The following is a 23,895-nucleotide window of genomic DNA, read 5'->3' as shown; positions in this document are numbered from 1 at the left end:
TTAGAAATTATTTAGTTATGTTCTGATTATATTTATTCTTTTTATTAATTACTTATTTATTAAATTATCTCTATAGTAAGATTTTAAGTAATTAGATTGCTACGACAAGTTTTCTAGAAAGATTAGTAACGTCTAGTGCCTCGTATAGGTCACGAGCTACGACGTGAGATTTCGGAAGCACCGCTAAGAGGTAAATAGTATGATCATATAAATGTACGCGTAATGTAAATATTATAATTGGGTATGATAATATGATATGATTTTGATGGTTATCTACGTTGCGCTAAGAGCCAAGTCAAGGTTAGATCGCTTTCACGAATTTCTATGAATTACGATGATTTACATGAAAGTAAGCCTATATATATGTTATGCTTTTATGGATTGTTGATTAATGGATTGAATGTTACTAAAATTACATGGAAGTCATGATATGATCATATAATAATTTAAGTGAATTAAAATAGCCAGATCATGCATGCTTCATTCATGTAGTACTTAGACCATATATGCCATGTATTGTTCATGCAATAACTTAAGTCAAGCATGCCATGTAATAAATAGCCAGATCATATATGACATGTTCATTAGTTCTCAGATCATGCATGCCATGAAATGTCATAAAATGATTAAATCATGTTAGGTCATGTCATGCTATACTATACCATGTACAAGAATATATCATGTTATGCCATGCCATGTACAAGAATATGCCATGCTAGAAAAGTCTAAAAAGTCCAAGAAAATTATCATGCATCAAGAAAGATAAACATTTTAAGGTAACACGGACCCAAGCGTGTTTACCATAGTTATGCTAAGACGGTACCACGGACTCAAGCGTGGTTACCACAAGTTAAGTGAAACACGGACTCAAGCGTGTTTCACTCCATGTCATGCAAGTTAAGTGAACATGGACCCAAGCATGTTTCACTTCATGTCAAGCAAGATGAGTGAAACACGTTTCACTCCATGTCAAGCAAGATAAGTGAAACACGAACTCAAGCGTGTTTCACTCCATGTCAAGCAGGATAAGTGAAATACGGACTCAAGCGTATTTCACTTCATGTTGTGCAAGTTAAGTGAAATACAGACTCAAGCGTGTTTCACTACATGACAAGTTATGTGGTGCCATGGACTCAAGCGTGGTTCACCATGAAATAAGTACAATTCAAGATAAACAAGTTACTCATGCATTCACGCTTCATGTTTGCCATGATTATGAATGTTTCCGCTCATGTTAATCCATGAATGTTATATGAAAGTTATGATAAAGCTTTAAAAATCAAATTTATGCTAAGCTAGATAGTATTTTACGGTATGATGTATTATTTACTGAGTATTCGACTCATTTTTGTTGTTTGTCTTTTGTTTTCTTCTATGTTGATTGCCACAGATGGTGATTATGATGATGCAGAGCTGGATGGCCAGGAGTAGATTTAGTATAAGGACTTAGAGACGAATAAGTGTCATTTACACAAGAATTAAGTTTCTTTTATGTCATTTCAATAACTAGTCTTGTTTAAGATTAGCTCATGTTTTGCGTTAATCAGTTTCAAGTTTCAAGACTATTTATATCCTTTCAGTTAAGTTTCTTTCAATAAATGAGGTATTTCAGAGTAATGAGTCTCGTTACCGGGCCTTTTATCATGTTTGTTAGTAACGTCTCTATCCTACGAGAACGGGGTGTTACAGAGAGATTGATGTAAAAGTAAGAGGTTTATACATCTAATGATCTGAAATAAAGCTATATGTTAAAAGTCCTAAGTTAAGAGTAAAACAGTACAGACGAAATGGGCAAAAATTACATTATACAATGAACTTTGTAATATGAAGTGAGAAATATATATAACATGACTGCTAGCAGAGATTTATCAACACAGGTAAGAGTAAATAAAGAATTAAGAAGTTAGCTTACCACTTCTCTGCTAGCTTGTACTTATGAAGCTCTGAACACTGCACGAGTATACCATCAGGCAAATGTAATCTAACTGTATCCCCTGCCAATTTAATTATTCAGAGTACCATCATGTTGACCAAAAATACAGTAAATTCCCCAATTAGTCAAAAGATTAATCATCACTAAATATGTTGTGATGATATCTATATATTTCCTGAACTGCATTGCTGCTGACAGCAAATACTTCTCAAACAATTCCAGAAAAGCAAGCATATTTATTCTCATCTTTATTCTGTATTATTCATGATGAAACTTTCTTCTATGGCTTTGGCCATCCTTTTTTTTTTTTTTTTCTCCTTACAATGCCGGATCACTCGAAATATAATTTAAAAAATTGACCTATCATTAAATATACAGAGTCCCCACTGCTTACTCCACAACCAGCAAAAAGGAACTCAATAATTGACCATCTCATTGCACAAGCAAGCCTATTGCTTTATTTAAATAAGAATGAACATCAGGCACACAACAGGTCACACTGGTGGATCAAAATGTATATTTGCTTGCTTTTGTTCTTTGCTTAATATAATTTTTTATAGATATGCTAAATATAATTTTTGGTAGGTATGCTAAATATAATTATCTGTGCTTGCAAGAAGTACAATTTCAACAGCAGAATGGGATCTGAATTATTTACAGTTGTGCTTTCGCTGGCATCCCTGGATCACAAAGTCCAGAGTTGATATGGGTTGCATGGCTCCACTGGCACTCATTGAATAAAGAATACTAATATCAGTTCAATATAGCCGCATATCAACTGCTTAATACAAAGTTATTTCAATATTCAAAGATTACAAGCTAAATTTTCTTTTTGATGACGGGGGAAACACCCCACTGCAGAGTCCTTAGGACTCACCCATGGAACCTATACCCCCAGGAAGACTAGCACAGCAACCCACTGCCATGGCCTCCCACCACTTGAATCACAGTTTGATTCCAGGGAAAATCAAACTTGTGACATGGGGCTCATGCTTACAAGTTTGCCCTTACCACTTGTGCTACCCACAGGTGGGTTTACAATTTCTCTAGGGCAGGTTTATGCCAAGGAACCATCTAACCAAGTCAACAAGTGACCATTGAAGTTAACAGCCAAAAACAAAGACCAAAATGCTTCCATTTAAAAGCAATTGATATAGGTGATAGCCTAGAACTTGCAAAGGTCAGAATTTAAATCAGGGACGATGAGGCAGGTTCACAAGAAGAATGTTTTCTAAACATTCCCCATACGGGTAGTAAAACCCTTGAACATATAATAAGAAGCTTACACTCGATGCTACAACGTTCTCAAAGCATGGGAAAACTTGGCCTTAATGTCAGGGCTATGTCATCAAATTCATGTAGGGCAGTATTGTGGTTTATTTTGTAAAACAAAAAGGTACAGCCTGTCATGCTCATCATGAATATTTTTCCTTTTTGCCTGTGCAATCCCCCTAAATCAATATGTTCTTTGAAGAAAAACAATTGCAACTAGGGCTGAGAATTGGCCGGTCTGGACTAGAGAAACTGACCGGACGGCCGTTTTTGGATCGAACTAGACTAGACCCAATTTTCAAGGGACCAAACTCATTTGGTCCGGTCCCAGTCCAAGGGTTTTTCACCCCGGACCGGACCGAATGGAAATTAAAATATATATATTATTATTTATATAGTAGTTGTATATAATTAATTATATAATTATATATGGTATAAAAAAAAAAATACTAATAGTCTAATATAGACTGTAGTTATACTTATACTAATATAGTTATACTAAATTACTATAACTAATACTAACATATAGTTATACTAATAGTCTGCTATTAATACTAATATACTATTATATAATTTATACGATTATACTAATAACTATAATTAATACTATGTATATCTATACAGTATACTTATCACTATAATTAATATAATTTAATTATCACTATGCTTATATTTAATTAATAATTAATATAATCATCACTATACTATAATTTATATAGTTATACTAATCACTATGATTAATACTAATCACTATAATTAATACTTATATAGTTATACTAAATCACCGATTCACCATAACTAATATTACTAATATATAACTATATTAATAGTCTAATACTGTTATAATTTATATAGTTATACTAATCATAACAATTTCAATAACTAAATCACTATAAGTATAACTATATATATTTAGTATGAATGTATTATTATATTCTTTAATGTATAACTATAATATATAGTATTAGTATATATTAATATATTAACATATTATGAGAGTTATAGTACAAATTATAGTATATTAAATCACTATAACAATATAACTAATACTAATATATAGCTATACTAATAGTCTACTATTAATACTATTATATAGTTATACTAATCACTATAATTAATACTAATATATAACTATATATACAGTATACTTATACAGTTGTACTAATACTATCAGTTTATTATATAGTCTAAGACTCTCAATTCTAATATAGGCTATATAGCTATCACTAATACTAATATTTATATCAATACTAATAATGTAGAATATAGTTATACTAACTGACTAATTCAACATAACTAATATTACTAATATAATATAGCAATATTAAATTACTAATAGTCTAATACTAATACTATTATATAGTGTTATTAATCATAAATTCATAATAACTAAATCATTATAAGTCTATAACTATATATATTTAGTATCAATTTATTATTATATTCTTTAATGTATAATTATTAATTATAATATATAGGACTAGAATATAATAATATATTAACATATTATAAGAGTTATAGTATAAATTATAATATATCATATGTGTATAAATTTATAACAGTATTAGTATAATTAACTTAATATGTAATATATTAGTATTAAATCACTACAACTACATTGAGTATTAGTAATAAGAGTATTACTATTATTTAATATAGTATTATAAAGAGTATTAATAAATGTGTGGGGTTTGAAGAGATATAGTAATACTAGTATATTACATAGAGTATTACTATTATTACATATAGTTATTAGTTATAGTATTAGTACTAGTGTATTGTTAGTTATAGTAAATAAGTTAGTAATTATTACTAATTTACTATATACTAATAGACTAATAGTATTAGTGTATTACTAATATAATATATATATACATAATAGTATACTATATGTATATATATTAAATATATTACAATATAATTACATAAGTATTAAACAAAATACCCATGGATAAAATAAAATAAAATAAAAAAGTTCATGGTGGACCGACCGGACCAGACCATCCCGAATGGAACCAGACCTGCCCGGTCCTTAGGGAGTTCGGTCTAGTCCAGGGTGGGAACACCCTAGACCAAATAGGTCCGGTCCGGTCCACAAAAGCTCCTGGGACCGGACCGGACCAAACTCCCCCTAATTGCAACTTCAACATTCTTAATCCTAGTCATTAAAATTAATCATGCTCACCACTCTTCTCCCTCCAAAATCTTCATGTCCATGCATTTATTTTTTATGATGTTGAACCTCGTCAAGGCGACCCTTTAAACCAAACACAACTAACTGACAATAAACCTTCCCAAACAGCTCAACATATTCATCTGGCCCCCCTAACAATTAGGCCTTTAGGATCAAGGTCCTTTGGCCATCTCTTGTATACTCTTTTGCTGCTGCCAACAATCTCCATCAATATTAAAGTTCAGTGAAAGGCAATGATAAGGTAGCTGAACTTACAGAAGAGGATAGCAGAGACATACTTGATGATCATGACCCTCTGCAGCCACAAACAGACCACCAGCACAAACTAGAGGAAGATCGTATTCAGCTGAAAATGAAAAAACCAGAATGGGCAACTTTAGCTGAAATTAACCATTTAGAGTCTCACAAAAACATAGAAGAAACCAAGATAGGGTGTTTTTCAAGATTATGTAAGATTCCCGTTTCTGCGACCACCCTTGCCACTGCTACATCAAGTTTCCCACTGAAGCAAATATCCCGCCTGAAATTTGATCCTATAAAAAGGTTTGCAATTTTCAAAGGAGCGTGGAAAAGGGAATTAGTGAGCAACATAAACAATCTTAACGCTCAGAAATAGAAAAGTTGAAAATTAAACAAAATCAAAGTTTATGTGGATAATAACATCCTTAGAGACAGACAAGTGACAATTTAATATGAATTACAAACCACACTTCCTACAGAATAGCTCGTTAAGGCAATTGTAGAGATCCATAAACAATAACATGGATGGTACCCACTCCAATTGGGAACACAACCCCACTATGCCATAACCAATGGTTCATATCCTATACGGAAATTCTATTTCAAATCATTAAACTTGCTTCAGAGGGGAGAGAGTTTACATACAGAGGAATTAAGGAAAGTAACATTCAAATAAAAACACACTCGTATACCTGCAAATGTGAAAATATCGTACAAGAAGGAAAAGGAAGACAATATTAGTTCCTTATACAATTTGGTCATTAGACTGGCCAGCAAGAGCTATCACATACTCCAAAAAACTCAGTGCTTGTCCATAGACTAATAGCGTTATTTTCCAATCTACTGTTCAAGATTTGATACCAGACCCACCAACAAAAACAAACAAGAAAATGAATTTAAAAAAAAAAAAATTAACAATAAGCAGGATCAATGCAGCACAAAATTAAATTTAAATAAAATAAAATAAAAAGCAACAAATTGATTCGCCTGGGAAGCAGTACAACAATGCAAAAGAGTTACAATTTAGGATGCAAAGTGTAATTCCTCAACAAAACACCCCCCCAACAAAAAAAAAAAAAAAAGATTCCAAGTGAAATAGAAACTACTACGAGCCAAAAGTACTTAGATTTCAGTATCCCACCATGAAGGCGCATAGATAAGACAGAGCCTACACCTACACAGTGAGGTGGGAAAGTCAACATTGAAGACATCCTGTTCATTTCTAAGTGGCTCAATCAGTATAATTACAATTCTTCTTAGGGTCTTGTAGAGAAGCTTTGGCTTCTTCATCCTCATCACAGCCGGTCAGAATCTCCATGATAAACTTTATCAAAGAACAGAGCCCACCCAAGAAGTTATGATCAATAACACCCTTGCCTTCCAAAACATGAGCAAAATCAACAAGTTTTACTTCAGCACCATAATTCCTTTCTTTAACTACTGATTCCTTATCATACACCATGAGAACCGAGCAAGAAAAGAAATGGTAAATGGTTTGATCCTCAAACCATTTTTTGAGCTCCAGCAACTGTGCCAAAATTCCAGTAGATCCACCATAAACAGCTGATGCAAAAGAACAATCAGGGTCCATACCTGTATCTACAGACGTGTTAGAAGAGACAAACTTCCTCAAAACTAAGCTAACATCCTTGGCAGTAAATTTCTTGACAAGCTTTTTATCTGGCTTCCAGGTTTCAGATTCTTTGCTCCCACGTACCTGCAATCCAGATATCCTAAACCCTAGTGCAATGCTGGTTGTGTCTCTGTCTTTCTTTAAATGCGTTTGGATATAGTCCTCAGATGCTTGGGGGGGCCACGTTCTGGATCCAATCTTAATGTCCATGATAGATGGATAGAGGTGACTTGAGATAATATCTTGCATCACAAGATGAGGATGCAGGCCAGATCCATCAGATGCCTCTATAAGCCGAGTTCCATAAAAAATAGGAAAGAACCTCCGGACGTGATCTGGAATCTCAGTGTTGGATGAGAATGATTTATAGAAGGCTACCTCATTGGACCCACGATCATCATCTTGAAGAGGCTTGTAGAAGTGCCCTGAATCATCAATCAGAGGACCGAGCATTCCATCACGACCCTTGTGGCCAGCAACCTGATGATCTGGGACCTTAAGCATGGTATAGGGTATAAGAACAACACAACAAATTCACTAATCTTCAACTATATTTGTCCTCTGAAGGTACAGCTCTATTGCATTAACAGAATAAAAGAAAGAAGTGCCTCCTGCAGATTCGAGTTCATTGACTATTAGACATCTTATGAACAAGAAAGTCATGCAAAGTGCATCATGAACAAAGGAAAATATACTTCATATAAACCAAGAAACAAATTTTGAACACCATGAAAAGAAAGGAACAACTAAGAGCATTGGCATTGGATTAGCCAATCCAATCTTCAAAAAGTGACTCATATGTAACATTTTTGCTTTTAGTTAATCACTCAAAACTTGAAGTCTACAATGGATTAGCCATCGGACTCTCTATAATAACAAAATATTATTATTATTTATTATTTATATTTCTTTATGTATTTTTTAAGTACTTTTTTATTTTTATTTTCATAATCTCCAAGAATCATATTCATTTTCATTTTCATAATCCAACAATCTATAAAATTAGCATCTCTTGTTGACAGTTTTTGTAGATATTAACAAAAAAATTATTATGCACATTCACAATCCCATATGCAGTCAACTAGAGAGACAACAGCATAGAGATGCTAATGTTCATGGGATTGACAGTTTTTTTTTTTTAAGTAAAAATTTTATTCAACGAATGAAATAGGCGAATCCCATGTAAACAGGAAGTATACAAAAAAAACACCTAAGAACATTACCATTAAGAACAATGGCTGAAAACCAAGAAAACAGGGAAAACCAAGAATGGAATTGACAGTTTTTGGATGCAAATTCATTTTTTATCCATCCAAAAACCGTCTGCCCCACTTTGGGTACCCCACCCCACCCCTCCATCCATTCTCTCTGTCCTTGTCCCCACTACCAAACTGCATCCTTTCCTTCTCCCTTTTAAAAGACAGTTCTATCTTCATCAAGCACTCGAGTGCACAAAGGTGAAGCAACTAGGTAAAAGCAGGAGTCTCTTAGATTTGGGTACATTAAAAACACTATCCACATTCAACATACCCTCCAAGAATCGTGCAACAAGCCCTTGCTATATCTCTGAAGTTATGCTCTTTTTGCTAAATTTAGCTCCACATATAAGTTGCCTAGATAGTTGATATAGAGACTAATTAACTTAACAAATTTAATAAAAGTTCAAGAGATGCTTGCTCATGATATAAACCTTTTCAAATAATTCTTCATATAAGAACAAAAATTGAACATAGCGCTATGCGTATCTCAAATAATTCAACTAGTTCAATTCTTGACTAGGTTTGATATAAAATACTGAAAGGACCAAGTTTAACACACCATGTGCTCACAAATACACGCATATAAAAGAATATGTCTGGCGGAAAATGCTAAAAGAATTCAAAAAAAAATTAATAATTGTAAAAGCAAAAAATAAAATAAAGAAAGAAACTGTTTAACACCGACTAATCAATATTAAACTAAATTACTAATTATCACAAACAACATGAATGCACTTCACAAGAGGGGAAATAAAGAGGGAAAGAAATAAAAAAGAATAAAAATACAATTATTTTGGCAAAACTCATCTAACTGCTCTTTTGATCTCCAATAAATACTTGAGTTCCAAATGACATCTCTTGTCATCATCTCCAAACTGTGTAAAGAATGTAACAAGAAAAATTACCATTTGTCACATTAAATTATACAAGTGTGCAAAAATTAACATTTCCAACAACAATATAGTCCACATTTTGAGCCATAGGTTTCCTGAAATCCTCTCCATCTGAAAATTCACATATTGAGCCATAGAATCACTTAAACACAAATATGAAAATTCTATTAAAATCCATACACCTACTCATACTCAATCCATATATTACTATCACTTAATTCAATTAATACAATCACATCACATTATACTTTAGTGATATTAGAGTGCTAACATTATACTTCACCTCCAACTATATATTTTTTTTATAAGTACTTCACCTACAACTATATTTAGTATATATAATTCCATCCATACCATTTCCTACAACTTCATTCACACAACACATTCCAACTCATACATATACAAGTCATCACTTAATCCTTGAAATATAACCCTCTTCATAATATCAAGCCTTACAATTTAATCCCTCCTCACTATTAGATCACCACTATGATACATTACCCATCCTCCACATTCAGATCTGAGTTCAGTCATATTAATAAGAACTAATAATATATTAATAAGAATGTATTGTATTACCAAAATATATGATCATCCTGATTAAGATGAAAAATACCCCTACTAGTTTTTGACCCATAACTTCAAGACTTATATATATATATATATATGCAAGCATATTAGTGAAAAATATTGCAAATCATTTACCGTGTTCAAGCAAAAGATTATATATGTATGTAGAAGCTAGCTAGCTTAGTATTATGATCAGTTGCGGTCACATAATGGCCCTTATATAAAGAAAACTTCACAACTACAACGCCAGACCCAACACTTCACAATCCAACAACAACATCACAACCAAATCTGTTTCTCCTCCGACTTCCACAACAACACAATCAAAATACTACATATCCATGAATATAAATCTGTCTAAGCAATCAACACCACGCTATATATACACGTCCATTTACTCTAAATATATAAAGGTAGGATTTTACCAGGCTTAAGGGCTTCGACAGTGAATGAAAGCGTGCGGGAGGTGCTGCTGTGTCGGTGGGTTGCTCGTGGTGGTGCGGCGTCGTGGCTAGAGGCGGCGATTGTGGCTCACGGCGACAGATCTGGTGGCTGTGCACAGGGGATCCGTGAGAGAGAGAACGCGAGGTAGGAAGAAGGAGTTGAGACGGTCGAGGTGGCTCACGGTGGGCCTAGCGGCGGATCTGGACCGTGATGAAGAGAATGCCGAGAGGGAGATGAAGCGTGCGAGGGAGAGGGAAATTTGGGGGCTTAGGCTGTGGGAAAGGGAGGAAGCGGGTCGTCGGTGAGGTGGGGAGCTGCTGGTGGTGGTGCGGCTCAACCGCTGGCGTCAGATTGCCTCGCGACAGCTGGGAACAGAGTGAGGGAGTGGACTCGGTTTGGGCTTGCCTCGGGGAGAGAGAAAGGGAAGAGAGGGAGAGGGAGGCGTGGGCTGGCTGGGTCCGGTGAGGTGGTCGTGCTCGGTGGCGGCGACGGTGGCCTGGGATGGAGCCGAGGAGAGAGAGAGAGAGAGAGCGAAATGGGAGGGGGTGCTGCGGCGCTGGAGAGCTGATGGGAGGAGAGAGAGAGAAAGGGTAAAATGTACGGGGTGGGGGGAAATATTAGGGTTTCAAATTCAATGTCTACCGCTTGATATTTAAATTTAATCCAACGATGATGATTCATTAAATACCAAACTAAACTAGAATACCTATTGCCGCGACAACAAGTCGCCGCAAAAGATTTTTTTTTTAGTTATATAAATTTAATATTAGTTATTTTTTATTTAATTTATTAATTATTAAATCTTATTAAAAAAAATAATTCAAGTTCGAGCGAATTGAGATTTTAACTTATCAAGCCGAGCTCGAATAAAAAATAAAAAAGAATCTCGAACTCGGGCTCAAACTCAAGTTTGAGTATTTTGAACCGTGGCTCGATTACAGCCCTAAATACTAGCTAATGTAAGAAGTCTGAAATATAATATATCACTGTTACTGTTTCAAATTCTTTATTCTTTTAGGCCCCATTTGTTCCCAAACCCAACTCACTATCCTCCACTTTAAACTCCATCAACCATCCAGACACCCCAACTTGACTCAGCTCACTTCATGAATTATATTTGGATATTTTTTACGCACTTCACAACTGTATATAACATTACTCTATATTATATTATCCACCATTTGATCACTAGTTTGGGCTAAACTTTAATTTGTAAATTAGACATATTGGTAGATTGGAATACCCTAAATTAGGAATCGACCTGATCTGGTTGGCTACTCCACATATATGAAAAATGATGTACAATTTATAAGTGAATGTTTGGTGAGGAAGTGTCAAGATACCGCATCCTTCAATTGATTCCATTGATGTTCCCTTTACGCTGCTCCTAATTTTTTTCATGGTTTATGCGTTCCTACGCACAGAACTTTCATTTTAGTTAAATTGATTATCCTTGGACATACTTTTTACACACAAATTATTTTTTGTTAAAGACATAATTAAAGGCAGCATCATGAAAGCTTCTTTCTTTGTGAGAGAGAGAGAGAGAGAGAGAGAGAGAGAGCACATTCCTTTCATACCTTATACCTGATCTGTGTATGGTATTGATAAGCCCAAAAAAAAAAAAAAAGCTTACAAATGAAATAGAAACTACTACAAGCCAAAAGTACTTAGATTTCAGTATCCCACCATGAAGGCACATAGATAAGACAGAGCCCACACCTACACAGTGAGGTGGGAAAGTCAACATTGAAGACATCCTGTTCATTTCTAGGTGGCTCAATCAGTACAATTACAATTCTTCTTAGGGTCTTGTAGAGAAGCTTTGGCTTCTTCATACTCATCAGAGCTGGTCAGAATCTCCGTGATAAACTTTATCAAAGAACAGAGCCCACCCAAGAAGTTATGATCAATAACACCCTTGCCTTCCGAAACATGAGCAAAATCAACAAGTTTTACTTCAGCACCAGAATTCCTTTCTTTAACTACTGATTCCTTATCATACACCATGATAACGGAACAAGAATAGAAATGGTAAATGGTTTGACCCTCAAACCATTTTTTGAGTTCCAACAATTGTGCCAAAATTCCAGCAGATCCACCATAAACAGTTGATGCAAGAGAACAATCAGGGTCCATACCTGTATCTACAGACGTGTTAGTAGAGACAAACTTCCTCAAAACTAACCTAACATCCTTGGCAGTAAATTTCTTGACAAGCTTTTTATCTGGCTTCCAGGTTTCAGATTCTTGGCTCCCACGTACCTGCAATCCAGATATCATAAACCCCAGTGCAATGCTTGTTGTGTGTCTGTCTCTCTTTAAACACGTTTGGATATAGTCCTCGGATGCTTGGGGGGGCCACGTTCTGGATCCAATCTTAATGTCCATGATAGATGGATTGAGGTGACTTGAGACAAAATCTTGCAGCACAAGATGAGGATGCAGGCCAGATCCATCAGCTGCCTCTATAAGCTGAGTTCCATAAAAAATAGGAAAGAATCTCCGGACGAGATCTGGAATCTCAGTGTTGGATGAGAATGATTTATAGAAGGCTACCTCGTTGGACCCACGATCATCATCTTGAAGAGGCTTGTAGAAGTGCCCTGAATCATCAACCAGGGGACCGGGCATTCCATCACGACCCTTGTGGCCAGCAACCTGATGATCTGGGACCTTAAGCATGGTATATGTTCTAAGAACAACACAACAAATTCACTAATCTTCAACTATATTTGTCATCTGAAGGTGCTGCTCTATCGCATTAAAAGAATATAAGAAAGAAGTGCCTCCTGCAGATTCGAGTTCATTGCCTATTAGACATCTTATGAACAAGAAAGTCATGCAAAGCGCATCATGAACAAAGGCAAATATACTCCATATAAACCAAGCAACAAATTTTGAACACCATGAAAAGAAAGGAACAACTAAGAGAATTGGCATTGGATTAGCCATTCCAATATTCAAAAAGTGACTAATATGTAACTTTTTTGCTTTTAGTTGATCACTCAAAACTTGAAATCTACAATGGATTAGCCATCAGACTCTCTATAATAACAAAATATTATTATTATTTATTATTTATATTTCTTTATTTATTTTTAAATGCTTTTTTATTTTTATTTTCATAATCTCCAAGAATCATATTCATTTTCATTTTCATAATGCAACAATCTATAAAATTAGCATCTGTTGTTGACAGTTTTTGTAGATATTAACAAAATTATTATGCACATTCACAATCCCATATGCAGTCAACTAGAGAGACAACGGAATAGAGATGCTAATGTTCAGGGGATTGACAGTTTTTTTTTTAAGTAAAAATTTTATTCAACGAATGAAATAGGCGAATCCCATGTAGACAGGAAGTATACAAAAGAAACACCTAAGAACATTTAAGTACTACACAAAAACTCATGGACTGCCCCACCATTAAGAACAATGGCTGAAAACCAAGAAAACAGGGAAAACCAAAAATGGAATTGACAGTTTTTGGATGTAAATTCATTTTTTATCCATCCAAAAACCGTCTGCCCCACTTTGGGTACCCTACCCCACCCCACCCCTCCATCCATTCTCTCTGTCCTTGTCCCCACTACCAAACTGCATCCTTTCCTTCTCCCTTTTAAAAGACAGTTCTATCTTCATCAAGCACTCGAGTGCACAAAGGTGAAGCAACTAGGTAAAAGCAGGAGTCTCTTAGATTTGGGTACATTAAAAACACTATCCACATTCAACATACCCTCCAAGAATCGTGCTACAAGCCCTTGCTATATCTCTGAAGTTATGCTCTTTTTGCTGAATTTAGCTCCACATATAAGTTGCCTAGATAGTTGATACAGAGACTAATTAACTTAACAAATTTAATAAAAGTTCAAGAGATGCTTGCTCGTGATATAAACCTTTTCAAATAATTCTTCATATAAGAAAAAAAATTGAACATAGCGATATGCGTTATCCGCTACTCAAGAAAGAAAGAAAGAAAGAAAAAAAAAAAAAAAAGATCAGAAGACAAAAACAATGCTAGCAATTTACGCACTTGAATGTTTTTAGTATGAATGTTTTTATATTGAAATGATATATTATTCTTGATATATCAAATACTTTTTTAATACATAAATTATGTTAAATTTATTTTATTTTCAAATCTTCCTATCAAATTATTATATATTGTAAAAAAATTGTATAAAAGTAGAATAAAAAATATTTTATGCATATCTAGTTTTGTTTGCCCCCCTAAAATCAATTCCTCGCCCCGCCACTGATTATACGCCATTTTATGGATTGCCCCTAGCATATGGCTAACTCAATGCGAATACTATGAGAATTACAGAACATCCATACCAATAGGATGCCCTCAAAGAGACCTTCTCCTTCTCCAGACGGGAGTGACCGCGAAAACATAGAGAGAGAGAGAGAGAGAGAGAGAGAGAGAGAGAAGCACAGCGCCAGCGGATGCCGAGTGAAGGAGGAACTACGGATTTAATAAAGATCGAGAATCTGACAGAAATGAGAGAGAAGACGGGGGATATCAAAGGCGCGTAACTAGTCCTGTTGGGTTGGGTTTTGTAATATTTATTTTATAAAAATTAATAATATTATTGAATTTAATTATAATTTATATAAATTCTAGATTTTTTTATATGAATATATATGTAAAAATGCATTTATAAAAAGAATATATATTCATAATTTATTATATATATATATGTGTGTGTTTTAAAAAATATATATATGTGTGTATATATATATCAAAATAAGTTTATATTAATAATTTTCTCAAACTCCCAAATATAACACAAAAGACAATCTTTTTTTTTTCAAATTTTAAAACAAAAAAATAATAAAATATATTCAAATAATTTTTTAACTATATAATATTTTTATTCAATTTTTCTCTCATTTTTTAAAACACAACAAAACATTTTAAATTAAACTATTTTACTACTATTTACATATATGCTAAACTATTGTAAGTATCTAAACGGAAACTAATCTCTAAATTTCAAAAAACTGCTTGGTATCATCAATTTTGTTTATAAAGTTAATAGAAAGACTTGAATAATTTTTTTGTTTTAATTTTTTTCCTTTTTATGTTTTTGTATTTTTTTTACCGTACAAAAATGACTTCTTAAATAACTTTTATTTTTTAAAATTTTTTATATTTGTCAAGTGGCATAGCCGCATATGTGACAGTGAAACAATCAAATATCAATGGTATCGATACGGCATATCTAACATTCCATCGAATATAAAAGAGTCTTTCAGTGCTCAGTGCTCACTCCAAAACATTCAACAGGAACCTAATAATTTGGAAAAGGGTACCTTTTCTCCAGCTACTATTTTAATTATAATTTTTTAAAAATATTTTAAAAAATTACTAATAGAGACATTTTTTTTTTTTGCAAAAAATATGTAAAGATGTTTAAAAAATATTTTTTAATTAAAAAGTGAAATTGCACTGGCTGGTAGAAGGATCCTAATAATTTGAACTTCCACATCTCCTAAAACAACTAAAAACACAAACGAATAAAGAATGAACATATAAATCACAGTAGGTCACTCTAATAGATCAAATCGAATGTTTGCTTTTGTTTTTGTGCTGCATCCACTTGGAACAAGTAGAATTTCAAAGCACAAGTTGTCGATAAAGATAAAAAAGCAGGATGGGCATCCGAATCATTTACAGTGGTGCTTTTGCTGGTATGCCCGGATCACGAGGATACTTTCTTGGGGTGGGGCGATCTTTCAAACATATAATGGCAGTTCGCTGTCCATATGGGCTGTGTGACTCCACTGGGCATAGAAGGAACACTAATATCAGTTAGAAAAGAATCATATTCAAATGGAATGATCCTTAATACAAAGTTATTCGTACACTTTAAACCAAGGAGCCATCCAATCAAGTTGATAAGTGGCAGTTGAAGCAAGTAGACAGAAAAAATAAAGAGGAAATATGCTTCAAGTTAAAAGCAAATGGCATTGAAGATGTCTGATTTTAAACCATGGACAATGAGCCAGGCTATGTCACAAGTATGCTTTCTAAACCTACTTTACAAATGGAAAGACTCGACCCTACGCCAAGGCTGTATTGGTTTATTTGGTAAAATGAAACAAAACGGTACAAAATGCCATGCTCCTTGTGCATTATTTTCCTTTTGGCAGCACAATCCCTGAATAAATAGCCTCATTCTTTTAGAAAAACAGCTGCAACTTCAACCATTCTTAATTCATATTCTTAAAAATTAATTATGCCCACCACTCTTATCCCTACTTACTCTTCATTCACTTCCCTGAATAAAATAGCCTTGTTCTTTGCCTGCACAAGCTGGATAGGAATGTCAACCTCCACACGACCCAATAGGCATGTGCATGAAATGCATTGGGCCGATCCGTCCACATGAACCGGCTTGAGCCCACCCGACAAAAGTCGGGTTCTTTGGATCCACGTCACTAGCAAGTCGAGCTTAAGTATTATCGGTCGAAACTGATACCGGCAATGCGTTTTGAACCAAGGCAGAGACCTCTTCCCCTCGTTCCACAAACCCTAGCCACCGGTGTGACCACTCCGTCGTCCGTCGCCATTCGTCATCGTCGTCATCCATCGTTGTTCGTCTTCACCATCGTCTTCACCGTTGCTGCTGCCCTATGTTGCTGCTCCACCTTGCGTCCAGATCTTCCCCTGCGACGGGTTCGTCCTCTACGACCCACATGGCTTCTTGCACAATTCCTACACCTTCTTTTGGATTGCTTTTTAGTATTTGTTCCTTGGGTCTCAGATCTCTTCACCTTGGCCGGGTTGCTAGAATTTTTCTTTACGGGTTGCTTTCATTTTTTTTTTATTATCTTTGTCTTTCTTCTCGTTTAATCTCCCAAAGTCTGATCCAGTAGTACTTTACCTACCTAGAGATATGAGCAATGAAAGAATCCAACTCCACGCGGGAAACTCCACCTTTATCCATGGACCGCCTGACAGCACTGCCCAAATCTGCCGCCCTCTTCCTTATCGCATGCCCTTCCTTCGATGCCATCAACAGTTTCACAGCTTTTTCTACAGTGGTTGACGTCACTAGCTACGCCCGGCGCGACCAGTCCTTCACGACAATTCCAACTTCGAGCAATTCTATAATCAAAACCGTGTTCCTCGGCTGGTGCGAGGCTATTGGCCAAGCTGCAATTGGCACCCCTCATGGTGATGCTCTCGATGCAAGAATTACTGTGGCAGAACAAACGAGGAGAACGCGAACGGGTTTAGAACGGGTTTGACCCGACTTGAATTCCACGGACCGGATCAGATCAATCGTATTTTGTTTTCGGGCCGGGTCGGGTCTAAGTGAGTACCCAAGCCCCCAAAACCATAAAAGCCAATAGGAGAAAAACAAGTGAATGCATTTATAAAGAGCCACTTACCAAAAAACAACATGATTAAGTGCCAAAAATATGTGCAGGCAAAGAACTCATATCATAGCCACAGAGGCAAAGAACTCATATCCTAGCGCCACAGAGGTGAAGACTGAAAATGTATGGAATGGACCATACACGGAAAATATCCACCCGGTGAGAGTATAGGAGGTTTGTAATAGTTATCAGCCAGAGGCAAACATCTTTCCCAAACAGAATCAAGTCAAAACCTTGACCTTGAGATCAGTTTAGATGATAATATTAACAATTTCAAGCAGTAAACAAAATATATACTTCGCTTAGTAGTCAGTATAAGTTAGAAAGGAACTACATTTCACTATTCCTATTTCCTGTTTACTACTAAAACAAAGAAGCAGTTTCAAGAAAAAAAACCAAAAACTTGATGGTAATGTCCAATTGTATTGAAGCAATCATCTAAGAGATGAGTGAGTTTCTCTCACTCATTAAAACATGATGTGTCAAATTGAAAAAATAATGAACAAACCTGAGCAAAGTTGCAACAGGGAAGAACCCATCATTTGAATTGCTCTTTCTGCATTTTTAACTTCCTCCTATGAAAAGTACCATATAAAAATATTAGTTGATATTTCCCACCAACAAAACAACAAAGATCAATGAAAAGAAAAATCAAAAAGTTTTCTCTTGGTTGTCTTAAGGCAGATCTTCGTTGAAAAAATTTGCAGATCCTAAACTCTCAAAATCTTTACATTGCATGGTACACAGAAATTGCAGTAAATCAAATTTTATGGTAGTACATACACAAACATTTTCAGGATTTTATCAAGAAAAATAAAATCAGTTTTTTGCTTGTATTCACGGAGATATGTTCAATATGTAGTAGAGCCTCTCATTTGGAGATGACTGTATTACGCCCTCAAATGCCACATGAAAGAATTTCAAGCCTCCATATTGGCTAACAACAGAACGTAGCTTTTATTTTAGAGTAGAAAATTTTTAGCCATGATTTGGATTTACACGAAATAAAGGAACCCCAGGAGAATCTTAAGACTTAGTTCTTTCTATGATTGTTAGTTTCACATTTGTTAAGTTTGAGATGGTTATTTCTGATATTTAGCCCATGGACCTTGCCCTCTTTTTGTTGAACAAGTAGGTAGCCCGTAGGTCTTCTTCCTTTGCTTGGATTTGATGCACATTGTACCCCATATATATGTCAAGTACTTTAAATCATTTAGGTGCAACAGCAACAACCATAGTGATGAGAACGGCAACATAACTAAAGCAACGGATAGAAACCTCAGAAAGTGGTTGTATACTCCATCAGGCCATTCACTTGCTCAGTCTCACAGACATTTTATGCTTCATAACAGTAGAACTCACTGTGTACCACACTCTGTTTGTGATTCCCACATGTCTAAACACATATATAATAAAACTAACAGATACGCACTGAAAAACTGTTTCCTCTAGTGCAAAAAAACAAGAGTGAAAGAGTAGGGAGTAATTCACCTCTCTCCGTATAAAACCTTTTTCTATAGGTACTTCACAAAAACAGAATTGCACAAAATGGGGGGCCAACGATAGTACATGGGAAGTATACAAGATAAACACTCAAAAAGGAAATGCACAAAACATCTGGCAAGTACATGCAAACACAACATATAGCCGAACATAAATATTCCATTCATGAAATATTTAATGTATGGTGAGTTGACTTCCAACCACAAAGTAATAACTTGATGTAGACAGGCTTATGGAAATCGGCATATTATGGTGGAGCCATAAGGATGAACTCATGGACTTCTACAGATGTTTTTATTAGAGAAATTCTGATCTGAAGCCTGTTTAAGACCACACACCACACACCTTTATTACATGGCAAACCGGGTCTGAAGACAATGAGGATAAACCGGTGGTTCAAGACAAAATCAAGAAAGGGGTTACTCTGTTCTCTCTCCTCCCTTGTCATTCGACTCTCTCTCTCCCCCCATTGTTCTTCAAACTGCAAGTTCTCAACGGCAGTCATGGTTGATCGTTGGTGGTTTTCCAGGTCTGGTCACTTTGTTCTCTCTCTCTCTCTCTCTCTCTCTCTCTCTCTCTCTCTCTCTCTCTCTCTCTCTCTCTCTCTCTCTCTCTCTCTCTCTCTCTCTCTCTCTCTCTCTCCATTGTTCTTCAAATTGCAAGTTCTCAATGGCAGGCACGGTTGATCATTGGCGGTTTTCCAGGTCTGGCCACTCTTCCCCCCCCCCCGGCGGGGGTCATCTCTTCTTTTGTATGTTTTGGATATGGAAATTATCAGCCAAAAAAATAAAAAAACCCTAGAGAAATAGAGACCCACTTAGTTAGATCAGCGACTGTTTCTAACTCCACTAATTCTTGCTTGGGATTATGACCTACTAGGAATGCTTTCACAGTGTAAGAACCCTTTTTTCCCTTTTCAGTTTATTGTTTTCATTGGAACTGGAGATTCTGATTTTGACGTTTCAGGAATTGTTTCTTTCCATATGACCATCATTGTTGGAGAATCCAGTTTTAGTTTCTTCCAAATAGGTTCTTCCTTGCATGCTCTTCAAATGTGGTTTCTTCCTTGCAGACACAAGCTTTTCCCATTCTTTCGATTTTTCAGCCTAAAGAATGCAATGATTTTGAAAGCCATAGATTGGGGATGCGTGTACGGGAGAAGGCGTTCTGCGGGGGAGAACTGCTGTGTTTTGTGGAGTTAAAAAAAAAAAAAAAAAAAAAAAAACATAACGATGCTGGCACCCCCTGTAAGTGGTGTGTGGCGTAAGCACCTGGGAGTAGCAGGACTCTTTTTATTATTTCCAGGTCCACTTCATTGCAGGCTCCAAACAAGTACAGAAGAAAAGATGAACCTAGGAAATCTCCTCATCCATTCCTTAGCATTAAAGGTTGAGGTCATGGGTTTCTTCAGGTGTTTGGCTTCTCACGAGAAAATTCTTACCATTGATAAGTTAAGAAAGCGTGGTATCATTGTATTGGATTGGTGCTTTATGTGCAAAAAATGGGGCGAATCGGCAGATCATCTTCTTCTTCATTGTGAAGTGTCAAAGGCTTTGTGGGATGAGGTATTTGCTAGGGTGGGAATTGCTTGGGTGATGCCCAATAGGGTGGTGGACCTCCTTGCATGTTGGAGAGGGCTTCTAGGAAATCGTCAGATAGCAACCATTTGGAAGATGGTCCCTCTTTGTCTTATGTGGTGCATTTGGAATGAGCAGAACGGGTGCTGTTTTGAAAATAGAGAACGTTTGGTGGAAGGAATTAGAGCTTTCTTTTATCATACTTTGCTTATTTGGGCTTTGACTATTGTTTTGGACGGGAATAGTCTTAATGACTTTTGTAATGTTTTTCAGGGTTGGCTTGTAATTAGGTGTCTCTCTATGTACACTTCCTGTGTATTTGGGCTATGCCTAATTACGTTTATTAATAAATTTCTTACTTATAAAAAAAAAAAGAGAAGGTTGAGGTCATGGGTTCAATTCCACGTGGTTCTATAAGTTGTGCATTAAACTACAGAAGAATAAAACAACATTAAAAAATAACAGCAAGCAGATGAAACTTGGGCGATCACACCTAGAGATTCCAAGGTCAGAAAAAATTTGACCACTGAGCCAAGCTTTTAAAACCTTTAAAAACCACAAATATAGACCGATAATGTAACTAGAACCAAGTATAGGCCATGGAACACATTCAAAACCTCATGTCAAAAGTCTAGAATTTAATAAATAATAGACTCAAAGACTCACAAAAATCTAAAAGAAATAGGCAGCAGCAAGAACCTATAAGCAAAGAAAAACATTAATTAATTAACAGACTAGGACACAACTAACTGCGTAGAAACCTTCCTAAACTGTCCAACAATTTCATATTGCACTAACAATTAGGCCTTAGGATAAAGTACCCTTTGGCCATCTCATGTTTACCTTTTGCTTCTGCCAACAATCTTCATCATTATTAACGTTCATTAAAAGGAAATGATCACGTGGTTGAACTTCCATAAGTGATGGTAGATACATACCTGAGGATCATGACCTTTTGCAGCTACAAATAGACCACCAACGCGTACCAGTGGAAGACAATATTCAGCTGAAAATGAAGAACCAAAAGGAATGACTTCAAAAGAAACAGAACACTTGGAAGTCGCAAAGACACGGAAAAAAGCTGAGATAGGGGGTTTTCAAGATTACCTAAGATTCTCATCTCTGCAACCGCCCTTGCCACTGCTACGTCAAATTTTTCTCTGAAGCAAAGATCCTGCCCCAAATTCTGTCCTATAACAAGGTTTGCAATGTGTAATGGAGACAGGAAAGAGTAAATGGTGAGCAACATAATCAATATGAATGTTCAGGAAGAACAAAATATAGAATAAAGAAAATCATAGGTATGTGGATAGTCCCCCATCCCGCGCGCACGGGGAGAATGATATAACCAGCACTGCATAGCATACCTTACATAATCTCCCAGGGAAAAAGACGTTACATACACGAATTATGATAATAATATTAAAAAATGAAAACAAAATCATATACATGCAAAGGTGAAAAAACATAGGACAAAATGGAGAAGAGAAGCGATACCTCCGCTCTTCCTCTCACAACTCGGACGTTAGACAAGCCAGCAAGACCTATGGCATTCTCCAAGAAAACGCAGCGCTTGTTCATAGACTCTAATAGCGTTACCTTCCAATCTTCCATCCAAAATTTGTAAATTGTTAGCACAGCCATCAAAATAAGAAGATGGCAAAGGAATTTACAACATAAAATGCACAAGTCAATGACAAGCCGCATTAATGTAGCATATAATTCAGCTAAACAGACAATCAATGATTCACCTGGGCAAGCAATTGCTAAAATCAATCCGGGAAGCCCCGCGCCGCTTCCGACATCAACGAGGTTGATGCTGTCGACTGAGTCGTTACAGTGGGAAGCATAAGAACTTCTCATAGGGGGTATAATTGCAAGTGAATCCTCAATGTGCCTTTCCATAACCTCATTTACCTCAGTAACGGCGGTAAGATTCATTCTCTGCATGTTGGAAACATAAATTTATAGCAATTGGAGACAGCGTAATTTCAGTTTCTTGAAAAACTCGAAATGAATTATTTTACTAAAACTTTGCTCGGAGCAGAGAGAGAGAGAGAGAGAGACCTGGTTCCATTGGAGAAGAGTGTCAACGTAGAGATGGACCTGATCCTTTTGATGGGAAGTAAGGGATTCGAAATAGGAAGATCTAAGTGCTCGAGTAGTGAATAGGGTTCCAGTGCTGATGATGTTGCACGGGCAACAAATAGACGTTGGTGTCGAAGCTGGAAGGTGCTTGAAGAAATTACCCCTCGAAAATTGAATGTTGGGAACTATACTACGCCAAACCAACATCCTCTTTTCGCGATGTCTCAGAGCGTTGGGTTCTCTCGTTCACTAAATAATCGAGTTTTCTTTTCTTTTTTTTTTCTTTTTTTATAGGGTTTCAGATTTTTCGAGAATCGAATCATATATAGTCATTAAGCTCTTGACAAAATCGAGTAATTTTAGATACTGTATTGGATCGTAAAAGTCTCGCGTATTTTCAAAAAATAGCGAGGTGCATTATTAAGTAAATTTTAGATTTATTAAATTAAAAAAAATGCGTGAAAATTACATATATAAATTATTTTTTAAAAGTATCACGTCTTAAATTTCATTTGTTCTAAAATTTAATATAAAAAACAATATTCATTTTCAACCGATTATAGCTCAAAAGACAAGGTTTTTATATAAAGCAACACGATTTATAACGTCACTAATTTAACATATTTGAGGTAATAGTTTATAGAACTTTTTAAATGTTTCATGACAATACATGCATGCGACGTTAATGATGTTAAGGTAGGTGTTAGGTTGCTACGTAAACATCAATATTATTTTACGTGGATGATTGTTTCAAATAGAGTAATGCTCTACTAAAAGGAGAATTCCAAAAAGATACAAATATTTGTAACTCCATCCTGCCGCACCCTTGACATGGTTATGACATGACAAGGTTCTAATTTTATTTTTTAAGATATTTTTATTGCGATTGGT

General features: G+C 35.6%; 3 protein-coding genes and 1 long non-coding RNA gene across 11 annotated transcripts; 1 reads left to right on the top strand and 3 right to left on the bottom strand.

Moving 5' to 3' along the window:
- Positions 1–6,570: 6,570 nt before the first annotated feature.
- On the bottom strand, positions 6,571–11,058 carry LOC122281447 (inositol polyphosphate multikinase alpha-like). Of its 5 annotated transcripts, XM_043092927.1 has the most exons (4): positions 10,420–11,058; positions 9,318–9,406; positions 8,803–8,885; positions 6,571–7,883 (listed from the first exon to the last, which is right to left on the bottom strand). In XM_043092927.1, exon 4 carries the CDS (start codon positions 7,774–7,776, stop codon positions 6,871–6,873), a length of 906 nt encoding a protein of 301 aa, XP_042948861.1. In that variant the 5' UTR covers positions 7,777–7,883; positions 8,803–8,885; positions 9,318–9,406; positions 10,420–11,058; the 3' UTR covers positions 6,571–6,870. The 5 variants fall into 5 exon arrangements, with proteins under 5 accessions (XP_042948861.1, XP_042948862.1, XP_042948860.1 ...); XM_043092928.1 differs by lacking the exon at positions 8,803–8,885; XM_043092926.1 differs by lacking the exon at positions 9,318–9,406.
- Positions 11,059–12,010: 952 nt separating this feature from the next.
- On the bottom strand, positions 12,011–14,939 carry LOC122281349 (inositol polyphosphate multikinase alpha-like). Of its 3 annotated transcripts, XM_043092757.1 has the most exons (3): positions 14,783–14,936; positions 14,181–14,263; positions 12,011–13,230 (listed from the first exon to the last, which is right to left on the bottom strand). In XM_043092757.1, exon 3 carries the CDS (start codon positions 13,121–13,123, stop codon positions 12,218–12,220), a length of 906 nt encoding a protein of 301 aa, XP_042948691.1. In that variant the 5' UTR covers positions 13,124–13,230; positions 14,181–14,263; positions 14,783–14,936; the 3' UTR covers positions 12,011–12,217. The 3 variants fall into 3 exon arrangements, with proteins under 3 accessions (XP_042948691.1, XP_042948690.1, XP_042948692.1); XM_043092756.1 differs by lacking the exon at positions 14,181–14,263 and having other exon boundaries at positions 14,783–14,939; XM_043092758.1 differs by lacking the exon at positions 14,783–14,936 and having other exon boundaries at positions 14,181–14,392.
- A 1,036-nt stretch (positions 14,940–15,975) lies between these two features.
- On the bottom strand, positions 15,976–23,290 carry LOC122281350 (ribosomal RNA small subunit methyltransferase G). 2 transcript variants are annotated; one of them, XM_043092759.1, is made up of 7 exons: positions 22,984–23,286; positions 22,668–22,860; positions 22,414–22,523; positions 22,024–22,102; positions 21,855–21,922; positions 18,345–18,411; positions 15,976–16,234 (listed from the first exon to the last, which is right to left on the bottom strand). In XM_043092759.1, the coding sequence occupies exons 1-7, from the start codon at positions 23,209–23,211 to the stop codon at positions 16,122–16,124; spliced, it is 858 nt and encodes a 285-aa protein (XP_042948693.1). In that variant the 5' UTR covers positions 23,212–23,286; the 3' UTR covers positions 15,976–16,121. The 2 variants fall into 2 exon arrangements, with proteins under 2 accessions (XP_042948693.1, XP_042948694.1); XM_043092760.1 differs by lacking the exon at positions 15,976–16,234 and adding an exon at positions 16,241–17,654 and having other exon boundaries at positions 22,984–23,290.
- On the top strand, positions 18,628–20,450 carry LOC122281352. The gene is made up of 2 exons (XR_006230200.1): positions 18,628–19,868; positions 20,016–20,450. It is a non-coding gene; the product is annotated as an uncharacterized LOC122281352 (long non-coding RNA).
- Positions 23,291–23,895: the final 605 nt, after the last annotated feature.

Source organism: Carya illinoinensis, chromosome 11 (genome assembly GCF_018687715.1).
Source record: "Carya illinoinensis cultivar Pawnee chromosome 11, C.illinoinensisPawnee_v1, whole genome shotgun sequence".
Taxonomy (NCBI): domain Eukaryota; kingdom Viridiplantae; phylum Streptophyta; class Magnoliopsida; order Fagales; family Juglandaceae; genus Carya; species Carya illinoinensis.
This window is presented reverse-complemented; position numbering and strand designations above follow the sequence as displayed.

Excerpts from the sequence above, each read along its gene's own strand:
- LOC122281447 (XM_043092927.1), bottom strand. The coding sequence starts at position 7,776 with ATGCTTAAGGTCCCAGATCATCAGGTTGCTGGCCACAAGGGTCGTGAT.
- LOC122281350 (XM_043092759.1), bottom strand. The coding sequence starts at position 23,211 with ATGTTGGTTTGGCGTAGTATAGTTCCCAACATTCAATTTTCGAGGGGT. Across the intron at positions 21,923-22,023 it reads TGCAGAGATGAGAATCTTAG|CTGAATATTGTCTTCCACTG; the intron begins GTAATCTTGAAA and ends CTTCATTTTCAG. Across the intron at positions 18,412-21,854 it reads CAAAAGGTCATGATCCTCAG|GAGGAAGTTAAAAATGCAGA; the intron begins GTATGTATCTAC and ends TACTTTTCATAG.
- LOC122281349 (XM_043092756.1), bottom strand. The coding sequence starts at position 13,123 with ATGCTTAAGGTCCCAGATCATCAGGTTGCTGGCCACAAGGGTCGTGAT.